General features: G+C 37.8%; 1 protein-coding gene across 1 annotated transcript in view; it reads right to left on the reverse strand.

The window, feature by feature from the left end:
- Positions 1-1,423: 1,423 nt before the first annotated feature.
- LOC121272687 (forkhead box protein A2-like) overlaps positions 1,424-26,429 on the reverse strand; it is a 177,575-nt gene continuing 152,569 nt past the window's right edge. The window contains exon 2 of the mRNA XM_041179410.1: positions 1,424-2,608. Within this exon, the coding sequence (XP_041035344.1) occupies positions 1,424-2,608 (1,185 nt within the window). The remainder of the gene's footprint in view (positions 2,609-26,429) is intronic.

Raw genomic sequence — 26,429 nt, forward strand, 5'->3', positions numbered from 1 at the left:
GGCTTGGATCCTATTAACATAGAAAGGGTCATCAATCCCTCAGTTCTAGCCCTCGCCCCCCTTTAATACATTGTGCACCCAATATCCTATTATAATATCCCAGTCCCTAAGTATTATGAGTGGATTGGAGGGAAATTATCATCCATAATCTTATTGAATGATGTGGAAGCATTTAGGAAGGACCTGAGGGCTTTTAAAAGGGTGCAGAGGAGATTTACCAGAATGGTTCCAGGGATGAGGGATTTTAGTTAGGAGATTAGGCTGGAGAAGCTAGGGTTTCTCCTTGGAGCAAAGGAGATTGAGGGGAGATCTGATTGAGATTATGGCAGGTTTAGATCAGGTAGAGAAAGAAAAAAACCTTCCCATCAACCAATGGATCAAGGATTAGGGGACGTAGAATGAAGACTTTGGACAAGAGATGCAGTTGGGGACGCGGGGAAGAACTCTTTTTATGCAGAGAGTGGTCACTGCCTGGAACCTGCTGCCTACGAGGGTGGTGGAAATGGAGACGACGAAGGATTTCGAAATGAAATTGGACGGGCAAGAGAGGGAAAGAAACCTGCAGGGGCTATGAGGGACTGAGCGGGAGAAGCGGGACTGACTAGATCACTCCGTGGGGAGCCAGGATGGGCTGAATGGCCTCCTTCTGCGCTGTAAATGACTCTGTGACTCTTTAAGGCTGGAGGGGCCCATGTGGCCTAGTCCTGCTCCTGTCCCTTATATTCCTAGTGCTCACTCGCCCAGTGGGAGGTGCATGAGGCAACCTTTGGCAGATCCGTGTTCATTCCTCCCTTCCAACTCACTTTGTCACCAGGTGGGCGTGAGGCACATTCGGCTCAGGGGGCCCTGTTATACGCGTTTAACTGTGGTGGGGGGGACCCCCTGCCTCTGAATTTGAAATCCCGCCCGTGTCAACCATTCACAGGGATTCTGTAGCAGAGCTGCTGCCTCTTGAACAATGTCTCTGGGGTTTTGCCTCAGGGAATCCTGCCTGCAGTAGATTTAAGGATCCCTGCCTTAGGGGATCCTGCCTTCAGTAGATTTAAGGATCCCTGCCTTAGGGGATCCTGTCTCAGGCCGCCTGTCTGATAGACGCTGCCTTGCAAATCCTCCAACTGCGATCCTGTCCAGGGGATCCGGTCATTGGGATCCTGTCGTTTTTTTTCAAAAAAAAAATTGCAAAGCAAGAGAAACGGAAATCACAAACATTGGAAAGAAAGATCCGGAAGGAAAAACCAGTTCAAAGTGTTCAAATCCCAGTAAAAATCAGTAATACTGGAGTTCCACGTTAAGGGATACAAGACCAATTCGGACAAGTTTTACTGGAACCTTTAAGAGCGCACACTGAACACGGACAGGGAGAGGCCACTTGGCACCTCTCGACCTGAGCTCTGCCCTGCAGGTGGACTGGGAGCCGAGGGTCTTACGAAGTGTTGAGGACGGATCTGTTGTACATCACCTGATAATAGGAGCCGGGATCGTTCATCGTGACGGGCGTCTCGAAGCCATTTTTGCTGAGCAGTGTGTTGTACATGTTGTTGTAGTGAGCGGGCTGGTCGTAGAGCTTCAGGTCCACCTTGTGGGGCTGCTCGGAGGACATCAGGTTTGTGATTGAGAAGGGATGGTTGAAGCTGTAGTGAGGGTCCAGCTTCAGCTCGCTCTGGAGGTCAGGCAGGTGCTGGACCGAAGGCGGGAGGAGGTGATGGACCATCGTCTGGTGCATAGCAGCTGGAGATGGCGAAGGCCCGGGAACCGAAGATGGGTTGTCCACCCGGCGGCAGCCGAGCTCGGTCAGGGTCCGCTGCTCCTCGGAGCCCGGGGAGGTGTCAGACCTACTGGACTCCGCATCCTCGGAGCTGGGGCTGGAGTTCTTCCCATCTGGGCCGCCCTCCAAGCCCTTGACGCCCGGTTCCAGAGGCGGCCGGGGTGAGAGCTTCTCCTTCTGGCACTTGAAGCGCTTCTGCCGGCGGAGGTAGCAGCCGTTCTCGAACATGTTCCCCGAGTCGGGGTGCAGGGTCCAGTACGAGCCCTTCCCGGGTTTGTCTGGTGACCGGGGCACCTTCACGAAGCAGTCGTTGAACGAGAGGGAATGGCGGATGGAATTCTGCCACCTCTGCTGGTTCTCTCTGTAGTATGGGAAGAGGTCCATGATCCACTGGTAGATCTCGTTCAGGGTCAGCATCTTGTTGGAGGACTGTTGGATGGCCATGGTGATCAGGGAGATGTAGGAGTAGGGCGGCTTCGCATGGCTGAGGTTTCGGCGGTACGGCTTTGGGTCCTTTCCCCTGTTCAACGCTGGGGATAGCGACAGGGACCCCAGGCCTTGGCCCATGGGCTGGTAGGGAGACAGCGAGTTGATGGGGGTGGCCTGGCCCCCTGCCGGACAAACACCAGGGCTCATCGAGCTATGCATGGATGATAGGCCATTGGTTATTGGGCTGACGGCGCCTGGTAAGACTGAGAGGGGCGGGCTGAGGTTGGTGTAGGACATGTTGAGTGAGGCTGGAGAAAGGTTTCCGACCGAACCCATGGAATTCATGCTCATGTAGCTGTTGATTGTGTTCATGGTGCTCAGGCCGGGATTCATACTGCTCGCCACAGGGTAGATCTTTGGGAAGAGAAAGAGATTGGGTATAAATGTAAGATAAGCATAATAAATATCAGACTTAGAAGACTCTCTCTCATCTGGAGACACACGCTTACATCTATTTCTGAGGCTGGTTTGTCCTGGCACAGGTTGCTAGCCTGAAGCTATAGAATGAGGGGCCACTGCTCTGCATCAAGCATGTCTGACCAGGACAGAAACAGAAACAGAAATACCTGGAAAAACTCAGCAGGTCTGGCAGCATCGGCAGAGAAGAAAGGAGTTGACGTTTCGAGTCCTCATGACCCTTCAACAGAACTATGTTCTCCAGTTAATGGTGATCAGGTTTGACTGCGACTCCTACTGTAGCCAAATAGCTGACTAACACTGACTGGGCTTGCAATTGGGTGGAGGGACAACTGGTAAAGACCCTTTTACCCCAGCAAGAATCAACACTTACAGGAGACCTGAGGAGTACTTATTATTACAATAGGCGACCGAATAGAGAGCTTTCACAACTGCAGTGAATGCTGGGATAGTTATGACTCCATTTTGCTCCCTCAGCCAGCAATGAAAAAGTGCAAAAGAAACACAGAAAACTACAGACAGACACAGATATGAGATGGCAATATTGAAGCAGGAGAGCAGGAAGCATTGATCTGAGAGACAGCATGTCCCTAAGTATCAGACTGGCAGTGTCAGCCAGCACTGTGTGCTCAAGTCTATACAGTGGCTTCAATGACAATCTTTGAGCTCAGAGGTGAGAGTACTTCCACGCATATTGACTACTGCATTTCTTACATTACAACAGTGACTGCTTTTCAGGAAAAGTACTTCGTTGGATGTGAAGCCTAAAAGCCATGCACGGTTCTGGTCTCCAAATTACAAAGAAGGATTTAGGGACACTGGGGAAGGTATAAGAAAGAATCACAAGGACGATACCAGAAGTGAGAGGTTATATCCATCCGGAAAGACTGAACAGTATTTTGTGTCTATCTTCACAGTGGATGACACAAAAAGCATCCCAAGAATAGCTGAAAGTCAAGAGGCAAAAGGGAAGGGGGAACTTAGAGAACAACCACTATCACTGGAGAAAAAGTAATGGGAAAACTAATGGGACTTAAAACTGGCAAGTCCACTGGGCCTTATGGTCTTGCATTCTAGGCTGCAGAGATGGTAGATGCATTGGTTGTAATCTTCCAAAATTCCTTAGAATCTGGAAAGGTCCCAGCTGATTGGAAAACCGCAAATTCCTCTGTTCAAGAAAGGAGGGAAGCTGAAAGCAGGAAATCATAGGCCTGTCAGCCTAATACCTGTCATAGGGAAAGCAATAGAGTCCATTCTTAAAGAGGTAGGAGCAGGACATCTTGAAAATCACAATACCATCAGGCACGGTTTCGTGAAAGGGATGTTGAGTTGGGCGAATTTATTAGAGTTCTTTGAGGATGTAACAATCAGTGTGGATAAAGGGGAACCTGCAGATGTGGTGCACTTGGATTTCCAAAAGGCATTTGATATGGTTCTGCATAAAAGGTTACCACACAAGATAAGGGTTCATGATGTTGAGGGTGTGGATTAGCATGGATGGAGGATTGGCCAACTAACAGGAAACAGAGAGTCGGGACAAATGTGTCATTTTGGGGTAGACCAACTGTAACTCGTGGAGTGTCGCAGGGATCAGTGCTGAGGCCTCAACTCTTTATGATCGATATGAATGACTTGGAGGATGGGACTGACTGTATTGTAGCCAAATTTGTTGTCAATACAAAGATTGGTGGGAAAGCACATTGTCGGGGAGTCTGCAAAGGGATACAGATAGGTTAAGTGAGCGGCAAAACTTTGGCAGCTGGAGCATAATGGGGGAAAATGTGCAGGAAGAATAGAAAAGCAGAATTTCATTTGAATGGAGAGAGACTGCAGAAAGCTGCAGTACAGAGGGATCTGGGTGTTCTTGTACATGAATTAAAAAAAATTGGCATGCAAGTGCAGCAAATAATTAGGAAGGCAAATAGATGCTGGTGTTGATTGCAAGGGGGATGGAGTATAAACTCAGGGAAGTCTTGCTACAGCAGGGCATTGTTAAGACCACTTCTAGAGTACTGTGTGCAGCAGTGGTCACCTTACTTACTGAGGAACATATTTGCATTGGAGGCAGGTCTGAGAAGATTCACAAGACTGATTCCAGGGATGAAGGGAATGTTATGAGGAATATTTGAACAGGTACGGCCTATACTGATTGGAGTTTAACAGAATGAAAGGTGATCTTATTGAATTGCAGAATTGTTACTGTGCAGAAGGAGGCCATTCGGCCCATCATATTTATGCCGGCTCTCAGAATGAGCATTATGACTCAGTGCCATTTTCCTGCCTTTTCCCTGTAACCATGCACATTGTTTCCATTTAAATAATCACCCTAAGCCCTCTTGAATGCCTTGATTGAACCTGCCTCCACCATACTTCCAGGCAGTGCATTCCCGACCGAACCCACTTGCTGACATATACACGCTGACACACTGATATACACAAACTAATATACACACTGACACACTGATATGCAAATTGACACACTGATATACAGACACTGATGTGCACATTGACACACTGATATACAGACACTGATATATACATACTGATATACACGCACTGATATGCACACTGACACTCTGATATACACACATTGATAGGCACGTTGACACACTGATGTGCACACTGATATATACACACTGACATATGGAGAAACAAACACTGACATACTGATGTACATGCTGACACAATGATATACATGCACACTGATATATATACATTGACACATTGATATACACACTGACATACTGATGTACACAAATGTTATACACACACTGATATACATGTACACTGATATATAAACACTGACAGTTTGATATGCACACACTGATAGACACACTGACACATTGATGTACATTCTGATAACTACACACTGACACGTTGATATACAAGAACTGATACACACACTGACACACTGATATACAAACACTGATATACACTAATAATAAACACACACGCTGATATAAACACTGACACACTGATATAAACACTCATACTGATATAAAAAGCACACTGACACACTGATAAAAACACACACGCTGATATAAACACTGACACACTGATATAAACACGCACAGTGATATAAACACACACACTAATAATAAACACACACACTGATATAAACATGCACACTGATATAAACACACACGCAGATATAAACGTTGGCACATTGATATAAACACGCACACTGATATAAACATGCACATTGATATAAACACTCACACTAATAATAAACAGACACACTGATATAAACATGCACACTGATATAAACATGCACATTGATATAAACACACACACTAATACTAAACACACACACTGATATAAACACTCACACTGATATAAACATGCACATTGATATAAACACACACACTAATACTAAATACACACACTGATATAAACACTCACTGATATAAACACACACACTGATATAAACATGTACATTGATATAAACATGTACACTAATATAAACACACACACTGATATAAACACGTACATTGATATAAACAAGCAAACTGATATAAACACGCACACTGATATAAACGTGCAAACTGAAATAAACACACACACTGGTAGAAGCACACACGCTGACAGATTGATATAAACACGCACACTGCTATAAACACACACTGACTCACTGATATAAGCACACACAGTAATATAAACACAAACTGACACACTAATATAAACACACACTGACACACTGAAATAAACACGCACACTGCTATAAACACACAGGGATACACTGATATAAACACACAGACACGCTGATATAAGCACACACATTGATATAAACACGAAAACTAATATAAACACACAGTGACACACTGAGATAAACATGCACACTAATATAAACACACACTAACACACTGAAATAAACACACACATTAAAAAACACACAGTGACACACTGATATAAACACACTGACACAGTGATATAAGAACAGGCCCTGATAAAAACACGCAAACTAATATAAACACACCCTAACACACTGATATAAACACACACACTGATATAAACACAGACAGTGATATAAATATACACACTGAAATAAATGCACAAACTGAAATAAACACACACACTGATATAAACACACACTGACACATTGATTTAAACACACACTGACACGCTGATATAAAGATACACAGATATAAACACACACACTGACATAAACACACACTGACACACTGATATAAACATGCACACGGATATAAACACACAAACTGATATAAACACACTGACACACTGATTTAAACACACACTGACACACTGATATAAAGACACACACTGACACACTGATATAAACACAGACAGTGATAAAAACATACACTGACACACTGATTTAAACACACACTGACAGATTGATATAAACACACACACTGATATAACCACACACTGACACGCTGATATAAACACACATGCTGACACACTGATATAAACACACACACTGATATGAACACACACTGACATGCTGATATAAACACATACATTTACAAGCTGATATAAACATGCACACTGATATAAACACGCATACTGATATAAACACGCACACTGATATAAACACACAGTGACACACTGATATAAACACACTGACACACTGATATAAACACCCACTGACACACTGAGTTAAACACACACTGACAGATTGATATAAACACAAACACTGATATAACCACACACTGACACACTGATATAAACACACACGGACACACTGATATAAACATACACACTGATATAAACACACACACTGACACACTGATATAACCACACACTGATGTAAACACACACGCTGATATAAACATACACACTGACACACTGATATAAACATACATACTGATATAAACACACACTGATATAAACACACACACTGATATAAACACGCACACTGACACACTGATATAAAAATGCACATTGATATAAACACACACTGACACACTGATTTAAAGACACACTGACAGATTGATATAAACACACAGAGATATAACCACACACTGATACACTGATATAAACATGCACACTGACACACTGATATAAACACGCACACTGATATAAACACGCACACTGACACACTGATATAAACACACACACATAAACACACACATTGATATAAAAATACACTGAAGCACTGATATAATACATATACTGATATAAACACATACACTGATAATAAAAACGCACACTGATATTTACAGACACACTGATATAAACACACACACTGATATAAACACACACACTGATGTAAAGACACACTGACACATTGATAAAAACAGACACTGACACACTGATATAAACACAAACAGTGATACGAACACACACTGACTTACTGATATAAACACACACACTGACACACTGGTATAAACATGCACACTGACACCGTGATGTAAACACACACTGATATAAACACGCATACTGATATAAACGCGCACACTGATATAAACACACTGACACATCGATATAAACACACATACTGACACACTGATATAAACACACACCCTGACACACTGCTATAAACACACTGACACATTGATATAAACACACACGCTGATATGCTGATATAAAAACACACACTGACACGTGGATATAAACATGCACACTGACACAGTGATGTAAACACACACTGATATAAACACGCATACTGATATAAACACGCACACTGATATAAACACACTGACACACTGTATAAACACACACACTGATGTAAAAACACAGTGACAAACTGATAAAAACATACACACTGATATAAACACAGACAATGATATAAATATACACACTGATGTAAAAGCACAAACTGAAATAACAGACAGTGATATAAACACACACTCACACACTGATTTAAACACACACTGACATGCTGATATAAAGACACACAGAAATAAACACAGACACTGATATAAACACACACTGACACAATGACATAAACATGCACACAGATATAAACACACACACTGATATAAACACACACTGACACACTGCTTTAAACACACACTGACACACTGATATAAAGACACACACTGACACACTGATATAAACACAGATAGTGATATAAATACATACTGACACATTGATTTAAACACATACTGACAGATTGATATAAACACACACACTGATATAACCACACACTGACACGCTGATATAAACACACACACTGACACGCTGATATAAACATGCACACTGACACACTGATATAAATATACACAGTGATATAAACACACACATTGATATAAACACACACTGACACACTGATATAAACACGAACACTGACAAACTGATATAAACATACACACTGATATAAACACACACACTGACACAAACATACACACTGACAAACTGATATAAACATACACACTGATATAAACACACACACTGACACACTGATATAAACACGCACAATGATATAAACATACACACTGATACACTGATATAAACATACACACTGATATAAACACAGACACTGACACATTGATATAAACATACACACTGATTTAAACACACACACTTACACACTGATATAAATATACACTGTGATATAAATACACACACTGATATAAACACACACACTGACACACTGGTATAAGCACACACACTGATATAAACACGCACAAGGATATAAACATACACACTGAGATACTGATATAAACACACACACAGATATAAACACACACTGATATAAACAGGCACACTGATATAAACACACACTGATATAAACACATACTGATAGAAACATGCACACTGATATAAAAACAGACACTGAGATAAAGACACACTAACACACTGATATAAACATACACACAGATATAAACACACACTGATATAAGCAGGCACACTGATATAAACACACACACTGATATAAACACATACTGATAGAAACATGCACACTGATATAAAAACAGACACTGAGATAAAGACACACTGATATAAACATACACACTGATATAAACACACACTGACATAAACACAGACCCTGATATAAACACACACACTGATATAAACATACACACTGATATAAACACACACAATGATATAAACACGCACACTGATTTAAACACACACACTGACACAAACATACACACTGATATAAACACACACACTGACACACTGATATAAACATACACACTGATATAAACACACACACTGACACACTGATATAAACACACACTGATATAAACACACACTGATATAAACACACACACTGATATGAACACACACTGACACACTGATATAAACATGTACATTGATATAAACACACCGACACACTAATTTAACACACACACTGATATAAACACACAGTGACACACTGCTATAAAAAACACTGATATAAACACACACTGTGACACACTGATATAAACGCACACACTTATATAAACACACACTGATAAACTGATGTAAACACACACTGATATAAACATGCACTGATATAAACACACACTACTATAACCACGCAGTGACACACTGATATAAACACACACTGATAAACTGATATAAACACACACACTGATATAAAAATACACTGACACACTGATATAACACGTATACTGATATAAACACACACACTGATAATAAACACGCACACTGATATAAACACACACTGATATAAACACACACACTGCTATAAACACACAGTGACACACTGCTATAAAAAAACACTGATAGAAACACACACTCTTATATAAACACATACTGATAAACTGATATAAACACACACTACTATAACCACACACTGACACCCTGATATAAACACACACTGATAAACTGATATAAACACACACACAGATATAAAAATACACTGATGAACTGATATAACACGTATACTGTTATAAACACACACACTGATAATAAACACGCACTCTGATATTAACACACACACTGATGTAAAGACACACTGACATATTGATAAAAACGGACACTGACACACTGATATAAACACATACACTGAGATAAACACAAACACTGATACAAACACACACCCTCACACACTGATATAAACACACACACTGATAATGAACACACACACTGACACGCTGATATAAACATGCACACTGACACAGTGATGTAAACACACACTGATATAAACATGCACACTGATATAAACATGCTCACTGATATAAACACGCACACTGCTATAAACACAGACTGACAAACTGATATAAGCATACACACTGATATAAACACACACTGACACACTGATATAAACACACACTGATATAAACACACACTGATATAAACACACACACTGATATGAACACACACTGATATAAACACACACTGACATAAACACAGACCCTGATATAAACACACACACTGATATAAACATACACACATATAAACACACACAATGATATAAACACGCACACTGATTTAAACACACACACTGACACACTGATATAAACATGCACACTGACACAGTGATGTAAACACACACTGATATAAACATGCACACTGATATAAACATGCTCACTGATATAAACACGCACACTGCTATAAACACAGACTGACAAACTGATATAAGCATACACACTGATATAAACACACACTGACACACTGATTTAATGCACACACTGATATAAACACACACACTGATATAAACACACACACTGAAACACTGATATAAACATACACACTGATATAAACACACACACTGACACGCTGATATAAACATGCACACTGACACACTGATATAAACACGCACACTGAAACACTGATATAAACACAAACACTGCTATAAACACACACTGACACACTGCTATAAAAACACTGATATAAACACACACTGACACACTGATATAAACACGCATACTCATATAAACACACACACTGACACACTGATATAAACACACACACTGACACACTGATAGAAACACAAACACTGCTATAAACACACAGTGACACACTGATATAAACACGCACACTTATATACAGACACTGATGCTGATATAAACACACACACTGATATAAACATACACACTGATATAAACACACAAACTAATATAAACACACACACTGATATAAGCACACAGATTGATATAAACACGCACACTGATATAAACACGCACACTGATATAAACATACACACTGACACACTGATTTAAACAGACACACTGATATAAACACACACAATGATATAAACACGCACAATGATATAAACATACACACTGATATAAAAACACACACTGACACACTGATATAAACATACACACTGATATAAACACACACACTGACACACTGATATAAATACACACTGATATAAACACCCACACTGATATAAACACACACTGACACGCTGATATAAAGACACACAGATATAAACACACACACTGATATAAAGACACAGACTGACACACTGATATAAACGCAGACTGTGATATAAATACACACTGACACACTGATTTAAACACACACTGACAGCTTGATGTAACCACACACTGACACGCTGATATAAACACACACACTGACATGCTGATATAAAAACGCACACTGACACACTGATATAAACATGCACACTGACACACTGATATAAACACACACACCTATATAAACACGCACTCTGATACACTGATATAAACACAAACAATGCTATAAACACACAGTGACACACTGATATAAACACACACACTGATATATACCTGCACGCAGATATGAACACACACTGACACGCTGATATAAACACACACACTGACACGCTGATATAAACACACACACTGACACACTGATATAAACACACACACTGATATAAACATACACACTGATATAAACACACACAATGATATAAACACGCACACTGATTTAAACACACACACTGACACACTGATATAAACACATACACTGACACACTGATATAAACATACACACTGATATAAACACACACACTGACAAACTGATATAAACACACACTGATATAAACACACACTGATATAAACACACACACTGGTATGAACACACACTGACACACTGATATAAACATGTACATTGATATAAACACACCGACACACTAATTTAACACACACACTGATATAAACACACAGTGACACACTGCTATAAAAAACACTGATATAAACACACACTGTGACACACTGATATAAACGCACACACTTATATAAACACACACTGATAAACTGATGTAAACACACACTGATATAAACATGCACTGATATAAACACACACTACTATAACCACGCAGTGACACACTGATATAAACACACACTGATAAACTGATATAAACACACACACTGATATAAAAATACACTGACACACTGATATAACACGTATACTGATATAAACACACACACTGATAATAAACATGCACACTGATATAAACACACACTGATATAAACACACACACTGACACACTGATATAAACACACATACTGACACACTGATATAAACACACACACTGCTATAAACACACAGTGACACACTGCTATAAAAAAACACTGATAGAAACACACACTCTTATATAAACACATACTGATAAACTGATATAAACACACACTACTATAACCACACACTGACACACTGATATAAACACACACTGATATAAACACACACACACAAAAACACACACTGATATAAAAATACACTGATGAACTGATATAACATGTATACTGTTATAAACACACACACTGATAATAAACACGCACTCTGATATTAACACACACACTGATGTAAAGACACACTGACATATTGATAAAAACGGACACTGACACACTGATATAAACACAGACACTGAGATAAACACAAACACTGATACAAACACACACCTTCACACACTGATATAAACACACACACTGATATGAACACACACACTGACACGCTGATATAAACATGCACACTGACACAGTGATGTAAACACACACTGATATAAACATGCACACTGATATAAACACGCACACTGATATAAACACTCACACTGCTATAAACACAGACTGACAAACTGATATAAGCATACACACTGATATAAACACACACTGACACACTGATATAAACATACACACTGATATAAACACACACAATGGTATTAACACGCACAATGATATAAACATACACACTGAGATAAACATGCACACGGACAAACTGATATAAACATACACACTGATATAAACACACACACTGACACACAGATATAAACATACACACTGACATAAATACACACACTGATACACTGACATAAACATACACATTGATATACATACACACACTGATACACTGATATAAACACACACTGATATAAACACACACGCTGATATAAACACATACACTGACACACTGATATAAACATACACACTGATATAAACACACACTGATATAAACACACACACTGATATAAACACACAAACTGATATAAACATACACACTGACACACTGATATAAACATGCACATTGATATAAACACACACTGACACACTAATTTAACACACACACTGATGTAAACACACAGTGACACACTGCTTTAAAGAACACTGATATAAACACACACTGACACACTGATATAAACACAGTTATATAAACACATACTGATAAACTGACGTAAACACACACTGATATAAACACGCACTGATATAAACACACACTACTATAACCACACACTGACACACTGATATAAACACACACTGATAAACTGATATAAACACACACACATAAACATGCACACTGATATAAAAAAACACTGACGCACTAATATAACACTAATACTGATATAAACACATACACTGATAATAAACACACACACTGATATTAACACACACACTGATATAAACACACAGTGACACACTGATATAAACACACTGACACTCTGATATAAACACACACACTGATGTAAACACACACACTGATGTAAACACACAGTGACAAATTGATAAAAACGTACACACTGATATAAACACAGACTGACACGCTTAAAGAAACACACACACTGACATGCTGATATAAACATGCACACTGACACAGTGATGTAAACACACACTGATATAAACACGCACACTGATATAAACACACAGTGACACACTGATATAAACACACTGACACACTGATATAAACACACATACTGATGTAAACACACAGTGACAAACTGATAAAAACGTACACACTGATATAAACACAGACCATGATATAAATATACACACTGATATAAATGCACAAACTGAAATCAACACACACAATGATATAAACACACATTGACACAATGATTTAAACACACACTGACAGGCTGATATAAAGAAACACAGATATAAACACACACACTGATATAAAGACACAGACTGACACACTGATATAAACACAGACTGTGATATAAATACACACTGACACACTGATTTAAACACACACTGACAGCTTGATATAACCACACACTGACACGCTGATATAAACACACACGCTGACATGCTGATATAAACATGCACACTGACCACCGATATAAACATGCACACTTATATAAACACGCACTCTGATACACTGATATAAACACAAACACTGCTATAAACACACAGTGACACACTGATATAAACATGCACACTGATATATACCCGCACACAGATATGAACACACACTGACACGCTGATATAAACACACACACTGACCCACTGATATAAACGTACACACTGATATAAACACACACAATGATATAAACACCCACACTGGTTTAAACATACACACTGACACACTGATATAAACATACACACTGATATAAACACACCCACTGACACACTGATATAAACACACACTGATGTAAACACACACACTGATATGAACACACAGTGACACACTGCTATAAAAAACACTGATATAAACACACACTGTGACACACTGATATAAACGCACACACTTATATAAACACACACTGATAAACTGATGTAAACACACACTGATATAAACATGCACTGATATAAACACACACTACTATAACCACGCAGTGACACACTGATATAAACACACACTGATAAACTGATATAAACACACACACTGATATAAAAATACACTGACACACTGATATAACACGTGTACTGATATAAACACACACTGATAATAAACACGCACACTGATATTAACACACACTGATATAAACACACACACTGACACACTGATATAAACACACACACTGAAATAAACACACACACTGCTATAAACACACAGTGACACACTGCTATAAAAAAACACTGATATAAACACACACACACAAAAATACACTGATGAACTGATATAACACGTATACTGTTATAAACACACACACTGATAATAAACACGCACTCTGATATTAACACACACACTGATGTAAAGACACACTGACACATTGATAAAAACGGACACTGACACACTGATATAAACACACACAGTGATATACACACAAACACTGATACAAACACACACCCTGACACACTGGTATAAACACACACACTGATATGAACACACACACTGACACGCTGATAAAAACATGCACACTGACACAGTGATGTAAACACACACTGATATAAACATGCACACTGATATAAACACGCACACTGATATAAACACGCACACTGCTATAAACACAGACTGACAAACTGATATAAGCATACACACTGATATAAACACACACTGACACACTGATTCAATGCACACACTGTTATAAACACACACACTGATATAAACATGCACACTGACACACTGATATAAACACAAACACTGCTATAAACACATGCTGACACGCTGATATAAACACACACAATGAAACACTGAAACACTGATATAAACATACACACTGATATAAACACACACACTGACACGCTGATATAAACACGCACACTGATATAAACACGCACACTGAAACACTGATATAAACACAAACACTGCTATAAACACACAGTGACACACTGATATAAACACGCACACTGATATAAACACGCACACTGAAACACTGATATAAACACAAACACTGCTATAAACACACAGTGACACACTGATATAAACACACACACTCATATAAACACACACTGACACACTGATATAAACATACACACTGATATAAACACACACACTGACACACTGATATAAACACACACACTGATATAAACATGCACACTGGCACACTTATAGACACACAAACACTGATATAAACACACTGTGACACACTGATATAAACATGCACACATATATACAGACACTGATGCTGATATAAACACGCACACTGATATAAACATACACACTGATATAAACACACACACTAATATAAACACGCACACTGATATAAACATACACACTGACACACTGATTTAAACATACACACTGATATAAACACACACAATGATATAAACACGCACAATGATATAAACATACACACTGATATAAAACACACACTGACACACTGATATAAACATACACACTGATATAAACACACACACTGACACACTGATATAAATACACACTGATATAAACACCCACACTGATATAAACACACACTGACACACTAATTTAACACACAAATTTATATAAACACACACTGATAAACTGATGTAAACACACATGATATAAACACGCACTGATATAAACACACACTACTATAACCACACATTGACACACTGATATAAACACACACTGATAAACTGATATAAACACACACCCTGATATAAAAATACACTGACGCACTGATATAACACATATACTGAAATAAACACGCACACTGACAATAAACACGCACACTGATATTAACACGCACACTGATATACACACACACACTGATGTAAAGACACACTGACACATTGATAAAGACTGGCACTGACAAACTGATATAAACACACACCCTGACACACTGCTATAAACACACTGACACGTCGATATAAAAACAGACGATGACACACTTATATAAACACACACACTGATATAAACACACACACTGATATAAACACACACACTGATATAAACACGCAAAATGATATAAACATACACACTGATATAAACAAACACACTGACACACTGATATAAACACACACACTGATATGAACACACACTGACATGCTGATATAAACACACACTGACACATTGATATAAACACACACACTGACACACTGATATAAATGCACACACTGATATAAACACCCACACTGATATAAACATAAACACTGATATAAACAGACACACTGACACACTGATATCAACACACACTGATATAAACACGCACACTGATATAAACACACACTGACACACTAATTTAACACGCACACTGCTATAAACACACACACTGATATAAACACTCACACTGATGTAAAGACACACTGACACATTGATAAAAACGGACACTGACACACTGATATAAACATACACCCTGACACACTGATATAAACACTCACACTGATATGAATACACACTGACACACTGATATAAACACACACTGATATAAACCCACACACTGACACATTGATATAAACAGACACAATGACACGCTGATATAAACACAAACACTGACACGCTGATAAAACATGCATAATGACACAGTGATGTAAACACACACTGATATAAACACGCACACGGATATAAACACGGATACTGATATAAAAACGCACACTGATATAAACACGCACACTGCTATAAACACACACTGACACAGTGATGTAAACACACATTGATATCAACATGCATACTGATATGAACACGCACACTGATATAAACACACACACTGATATAAACACACACACTGATATAAACACACACTGATATAAACACACACAATGACATAAACATACACACTGATATAAACACACACACTGATATAAACACACACGTTGATATAAACATGCACAAAGACATAAACACACAAACTGACACACTGATATAAACACACACACTGACACACTGATAGAAACACACACACTGTTGTAAACACACACACTGATATAAACATACACGCTGATATAAACACACACACTGAAACACTGATATAAACACATACACTGACACACTGATATAAACACACACACTGATATAAATACACACACTGATATAAACATTCACACTGATATAAACACACACGCTGACACACCGATATAAACACACACACTAATATGAACACGCTGACACGCTGATATAAACACACACACTGACACGCTGATATAAACATGCACACTGACACAGTGGTATAAACATGCACACTGTCACACTGATATAAAAATGCACACTGATATAAACACGCACACTGACACACTGATATAAACACAAACACTGCTATAAACACACAGTGACACATTGATATAAACATGCACACTGATATGAACACACACGGACACACTAATATAAACATACACACTGATATAAACACACACTGATATAAACACACACAACGATATAAACACACACACTGATATAAAAATAGACACTGAGATAAAGACACACTGACACACTGATATAGACACACACACTGACACGCTGATATAAACATGCACACTGACACACTGATATAAAAACTCACACTGATATAAACACACACACTGATATAAACACGCAAAATGATATAAACATACACACTGATATAAACAAACACGCTGACACACTGATATAAACACACACACTGATATGAACACACACTGACACACTGAATGAACACACACTGACACGCTGATATAAACACACACACTGATATAAACACGCAAAATGATATAAACATATAGACTGATATAAACAAACACGCTGACACACTGATATAAACACAAACACTGATATAAACACACATTGACAAACTGAAATAAACACACACACTGATATGAACACACACTGACACACTGATATAAACATGCACAATGACACACTGATGTAAACACACATACTGATATAAACACACACACTGATATAAACACACACTGATATAAACACACACAACGATATAAACACGCACACTGATATAAAAATAGACACTGAGATAAAGACACACTGAAACACTGATATAGACACACACACTGATATAAACACACACAATGATATAAACATAAACACTGATATAAACACACACACTGACACACTGATATAAACATATACACTGATATAAACATACACACTGACACACTGATATAAACATACACACTGATAAAAACACACACACTGATACACTGAAATAAACACACACTGATATAAACACACACAATGATATAAACATGCACACTGATATAAAAATAGACACTGAGATAAAGACACACTGACACAATGATATAAACACACACACTGATATAAACACCCACACTGATATAAACATAAACACTGATATAAACACACACACTGACACACTGATATCAACACACACTAATATAAACACGCAAACTGATATAAACACACACTGACACACTAATTTAACACACACACTGCTATAAACACACAGTGACACACTGCAGTAAAAAAACACTGATATAAACACACACTGACACACTGCTATAAACACACACACTTATATAAACACACACTGAAAAACTGATGTAAACACACAATGATGTAAACACGCACTGATATAAATACATACTACTATAACCACACATTAACACACTGATATAAACACACACTGATAAACTGATATAAACACACACCCTGATATAAAAATACACAAACGCACTGATATAACACATATACTGAAATAAAAACAAACGCTGATAATAAACACACACACTGATATTAACATGCACACTGATATAAACACACACACTGATGTAAAGACACACTGACACATTGATAAAGACAGACACTGACAAACTGATAGAAACACACACCTTGACACACTGCTATAAACACACTGACACATCGATATAAACACAGACGCTGACACACTGATATAAATACACACACTGATATGAACACACACTGACATGCTGATATAAACACACACACTGACACGCTGATATAAACATGCACACTGACACAATGATGTAAACACACGCTGATATAAACACGCATACTGATACAAACACGCACAATGATATAAACACGCAAACTGATATAAACACTCACACCGATATAAACACACATTGACAAACTGAAATAAACATGCACACTGCTATCAACACACAGTGATACACTGATATAAACACATTGACACACTGCTATAAGCACACACATTGATATAAACACGCAAACTAATATAAACAAACAGTGACACATGATATGAACATGCACACTAATATAAACACAGTGACACAGCGATATATACACACACAGTGACACACTGATATAAACACACTGACATACTGATATAAGAACAAACACTGATATAACACGCAAACTAATATAAACACACCTTGACACATTGATATAAACATACACACTGATATAAACATACACTGATACAAACACACACACTGATATAAACACACACTGATATAAACACGCACAATGACATAAACACACACACTGACACACTGATATAAACACGCGCACTGACACACTGATATTAACTCACACACTGACACACTGATATAAACACACACACTTATATAAACACACACTGATAAACTGATGTAAACACACAATGATATAAACACGCACTGATATAAACACATACTACTATAACCACACATTGACACACTGATATAAACACACACCCTGATATAAAAATACACTGATGCACTGATACAACATGTATACTGAAATAAACACACACACTGATAATAAACACACACACTGATATTAACATGCACACTGATATAAACACACACACTGATGTAAAGACACACTGACACATTAATAAAGACAGACACTGACAAACTGATATAAACACACACCTTGACACACTGCTATAAACACACTGACACATCGATATAAACACAGACGCTGACACACTGATATAAACACACACACTGATATGAACACAAACTGACACGCTGATATGAACACACACACTGATACGCTGATATAAACATGCACACTGACACAGTGATGTAAACACACGCTGATATAAACACACACACTGATATAAACACGCATACTGATATAAACACGAACACTGATATAAACACGCACACTGATATAAACATGCACACTGATATAAACACTCACAATGACATAAACACATACTGACAAACAGACATAAGCACGCACACTGCTATCAACACACAGTGATACACTGATATAAGCACGCACACTGATATAAACACGCACACTGATATAAACACGCACACTGATATAAACACACACACTGATATAAACACTCACACTGATATAAACACACATTGACAAACTGAAATAAACACGCACACTGCTATCAACACACAGTGATACACTGATATAAACACATTGACACATTGATATAAGCACACACATTGATATAAACACGCAAACTAATATAAACAAACAGTGACACATGATATGAACAGGCACACTAATATAAACACACAGTGACACAGCGATATAAACACACAGTGACACACTGATATAAACACATTGACATACTGATATAAGAACAAACACTGAAATAACACGCAAACTAATATAAACACACCCTGACACACTGATATAAACATACACACTGATATAAACATACACTGATACAAACACACACACTGATATAAACACACACACTGACATAAACACGCACAATGACACACCGATATAAACACACACACTGATATAAACAGACATTGACAAACTGAAACAAACACGCACACTGCTATCAACACACAGTGATACACTGATATAAACACATTGACACACTGATATAAACATACACACTGATATAAACATACACTGATACAAACACACACACTGATATAAACACACACTGACACACTGATAGAAACACACATATTAATATGAACACACACTGGCACACTGATATAAACACACACACTAATATGAACACACACTGACACACTGATATAAACATGCACACTGACACAGTGATGTAAACACACGCTGACATAAACACGCACTGATATAAACACACACAACGATATAAACACGCACACTGATATAAAAATAGACACTGAGATAAAGACACACTGAAACACTGATATAGACACACACACTGATATAAACTGACACACTGATATAAACACACACACTGATATAAACACACACAATGATATAAACATGCACACTGATATAAAAATAGACACTGAGATAAAGACACACTGACACAATGATATAAACACACACACTGATATAAACGCACACACTGATATAAACATAAACACTGATATAAACACACACACTGACACACTGATATCAACACACACTGATGTAAACACACACACTGATATAAACACACACTGACACACTGATATAAACATGCACACTGACACAGTGATGTAAACACACGCTGATATAAACACGCACACTGATATAAAAATAGACACTGAGATAAAGACACACTGAAACACTGATATAGACACACACACTGATATAAACACGCGCAATGATATAAACATAAACACTGATATAAACACACACACTGATATGAACACACACAATGATATAAACATGCACACTGATATAAAAATAGACACTGAGATAAAGACACACTGACACAATGATATAAACACACACACTGATATAAACACACACACTGACACACTGATATCAACACACACTGATATAAACACGCACACTGATATAAACACACGCTGACACACTGATATAAACACGCACATGGATATAAACACACACTGACACACTAATTTAACACACACACTGCTATAAACACACAGTGACACACTGCAATAAAAACACTGATATAAACACACACTGACACACTGATATAAACACACACACTTATATAAATACACACTAATAAACTGATGTAAACACACAATGATATAAACATGCACTGATATAAACACATACTACTATAACCACACATTGACACACTGATATAAACACACACTGATAAACTGATATAAACACACACCCTGATATAAAAATACACTGACGCACTGATATAACACATATACTGAAATAAACACACACACTGATAATAAACACACACACTGATATGAACACACACTGACACACTGATATAAACATGCACACTGACACAGTGATGTAAACACACGCTGATATAAACACGCACAATGATATAAACACACACACTGATATAAACACGCACACTGATATAAACACACATTGACAAACTGAAATAAACACGCACACTGCAATCAACACACAGTGATACACTGATATAAACACATTGACACACTGATATAAGCACACACATTGATATAAACATGCAAACTAATATAAACACACCGTGACACATGATATGAACATGCACACTAATATAAACACACAGTGACACAGCGATATAAACACACAGTGCCACACTGATAAAAACACACTGACACACTGATATAAGCATACACACTGATATAAACATACACTGATACAAACAGACACACTGATATAAACACACACTGACACACTGATAGAAACACACATATTAATATGAACACACACTGACACACTGATATAAATACACACACTAATATGAACACACACTGACACACTGATATAAACATGCACACTGACAAAGTGATGTAAACGCACACTGATATAAACATGCACATTGATATAAACACGCACACTGATATAAACACACACACTGATACAAACGCACACACTGACACACTGATATAAACACACACACTAATATGAACACACACTGACATGCTGATATAAACAAACACGCTGACACACTGATATAAACACACATACTAATATGAACACACACTGACATGCTGATATAAACACACACACTGATATAAACATACACACTGACACGCTGATATAAACACACACACTGATATAAACACAAACACTGCTATAAACACACAGTGACACACTGATATAAACATGCACACTGATATGAACACACACTGAAACGCTGATATAAACACACACACTGATACACTGATATAAACACGCACACTGACACACTGATATAAACACACACACTGATATAAACACACACACTGATATAAACACGCAAAATGATATAAACATACACACTGATATAAACAAACACGCTGACACACTGATATAAATACACACACTGATATGAACACACACTGACACACTGATATGAACACACACTGACACGCTGATATAAAAACACACACTGATACACTGATATAAACATGCACACTGACACACTGATATAAACATACACACTGATATAAACACACACACTGACACACTGATATAAATGCACACACTGATATAAACACCCACACTGATATAAACATAAACACTGATATAAACAGACACAATGACTCACTGATATCAACACACACTAATATAAACACGCACACTGATATAAACACATGCTGACACACTGATATAAACACGCACACTGATATAAACACACACTGACACACTAATTTAACACACACACTGCTATAAACACACAGTGACTCACTGCAATAAAAAAACACTGATATAAACACACACTGACACACTGATATACACATACACTGATACAAACACACACACTGATATAAACACACACTGACACACTGATAGAAACACACATATTAATATGAACACACACTGACACACTGATATAAACACACACACTAATATGAACACACACTGACACACTGATATAAACATGCACACTGACACAGTGATGTAAACACACGCTGATATAAACACGCACACTGATATAAACACACACTGACACACTGATATAAACACACACACTGATATAAACACACAGACTGACACACTGATATAAACACACACTGATATAAACAAACACACTGACACACTGATATAAACACACACACTAATATGAACACACACTGACATGCTGATATAAACAAACACGCTGACACACTGATATAAACACACACACTAATATGAACACACACTGACATGCTGATATAAACACTCACACTGATATAAACATACGCACTGACACGCTGATATAAACACACACACTGATATAAACCCACACACTGATAAAAACACAAACACTGCTATAAACACACCGTGACACACTGATATAAACACACACACTGATATAAACATACACAATGACGCACTGATATAATCAAACACTGACACACTGATATAAACACAAACACTGTTATAAACACACAGTGACACACTGATATGAACACAGACTGACATGCTGATATAAACACACACACTGACACGCTGATATAAACATGCACACTGACACGCTGATATAAACACACACACTGATATAAACACACACACTGATATAAACACACACACTGATATAAACACGCAAAATGATATAAACATACACACTGATATAAACAAACACGCTGACACACTGATATAAACACACACACTGATATGAACACACACTGACACATTGATATGACCACACACTGACACGCTGATATAAACACAAACACTGTTATAAACACACAGTGACACACTGATATAAACACACACACTGATATGAACACACACTGACACGCTGATATAAACATACACACTGACACACTGATATAAACACACACACTGATATAAACACACACACTGATATAAACATGCACACTGATATGAACACACACTGACACGCTGATATAAACATGCACACTGACACACTGATATAAACACACACACTGATATAAACACACACACTGATATAAACACGCATACTGATATAAACACGCAAAATGACATAAACATACACACTGATATAAACAAACACACTGATATGAACACACACTGACACGCTGATATAAACACACACACACACACAGATATAAACATACACACTGATATAAACCCACACACTGATATAAACACAAACACTGCTATAAACACACAGTGACACACTGATATAAACACGCACACT

This window comes from Carcharodon carcharias, chromosome 34, assembly GCF_017639515.1.
Source record: "Carcharodon carcharias isolate sCarCar2 chromosome 34, sCarCar2.pri, whole genome shotgun sequence".
In the NCBI taxonomy this organism is placed as follows: domain Eukaryota; kingdom Metazoa; phylum Chordata; class Chondrichthyes; order Lamniformes; family Lamnidae; genus Carcharodon; species Carcharodon carcharias.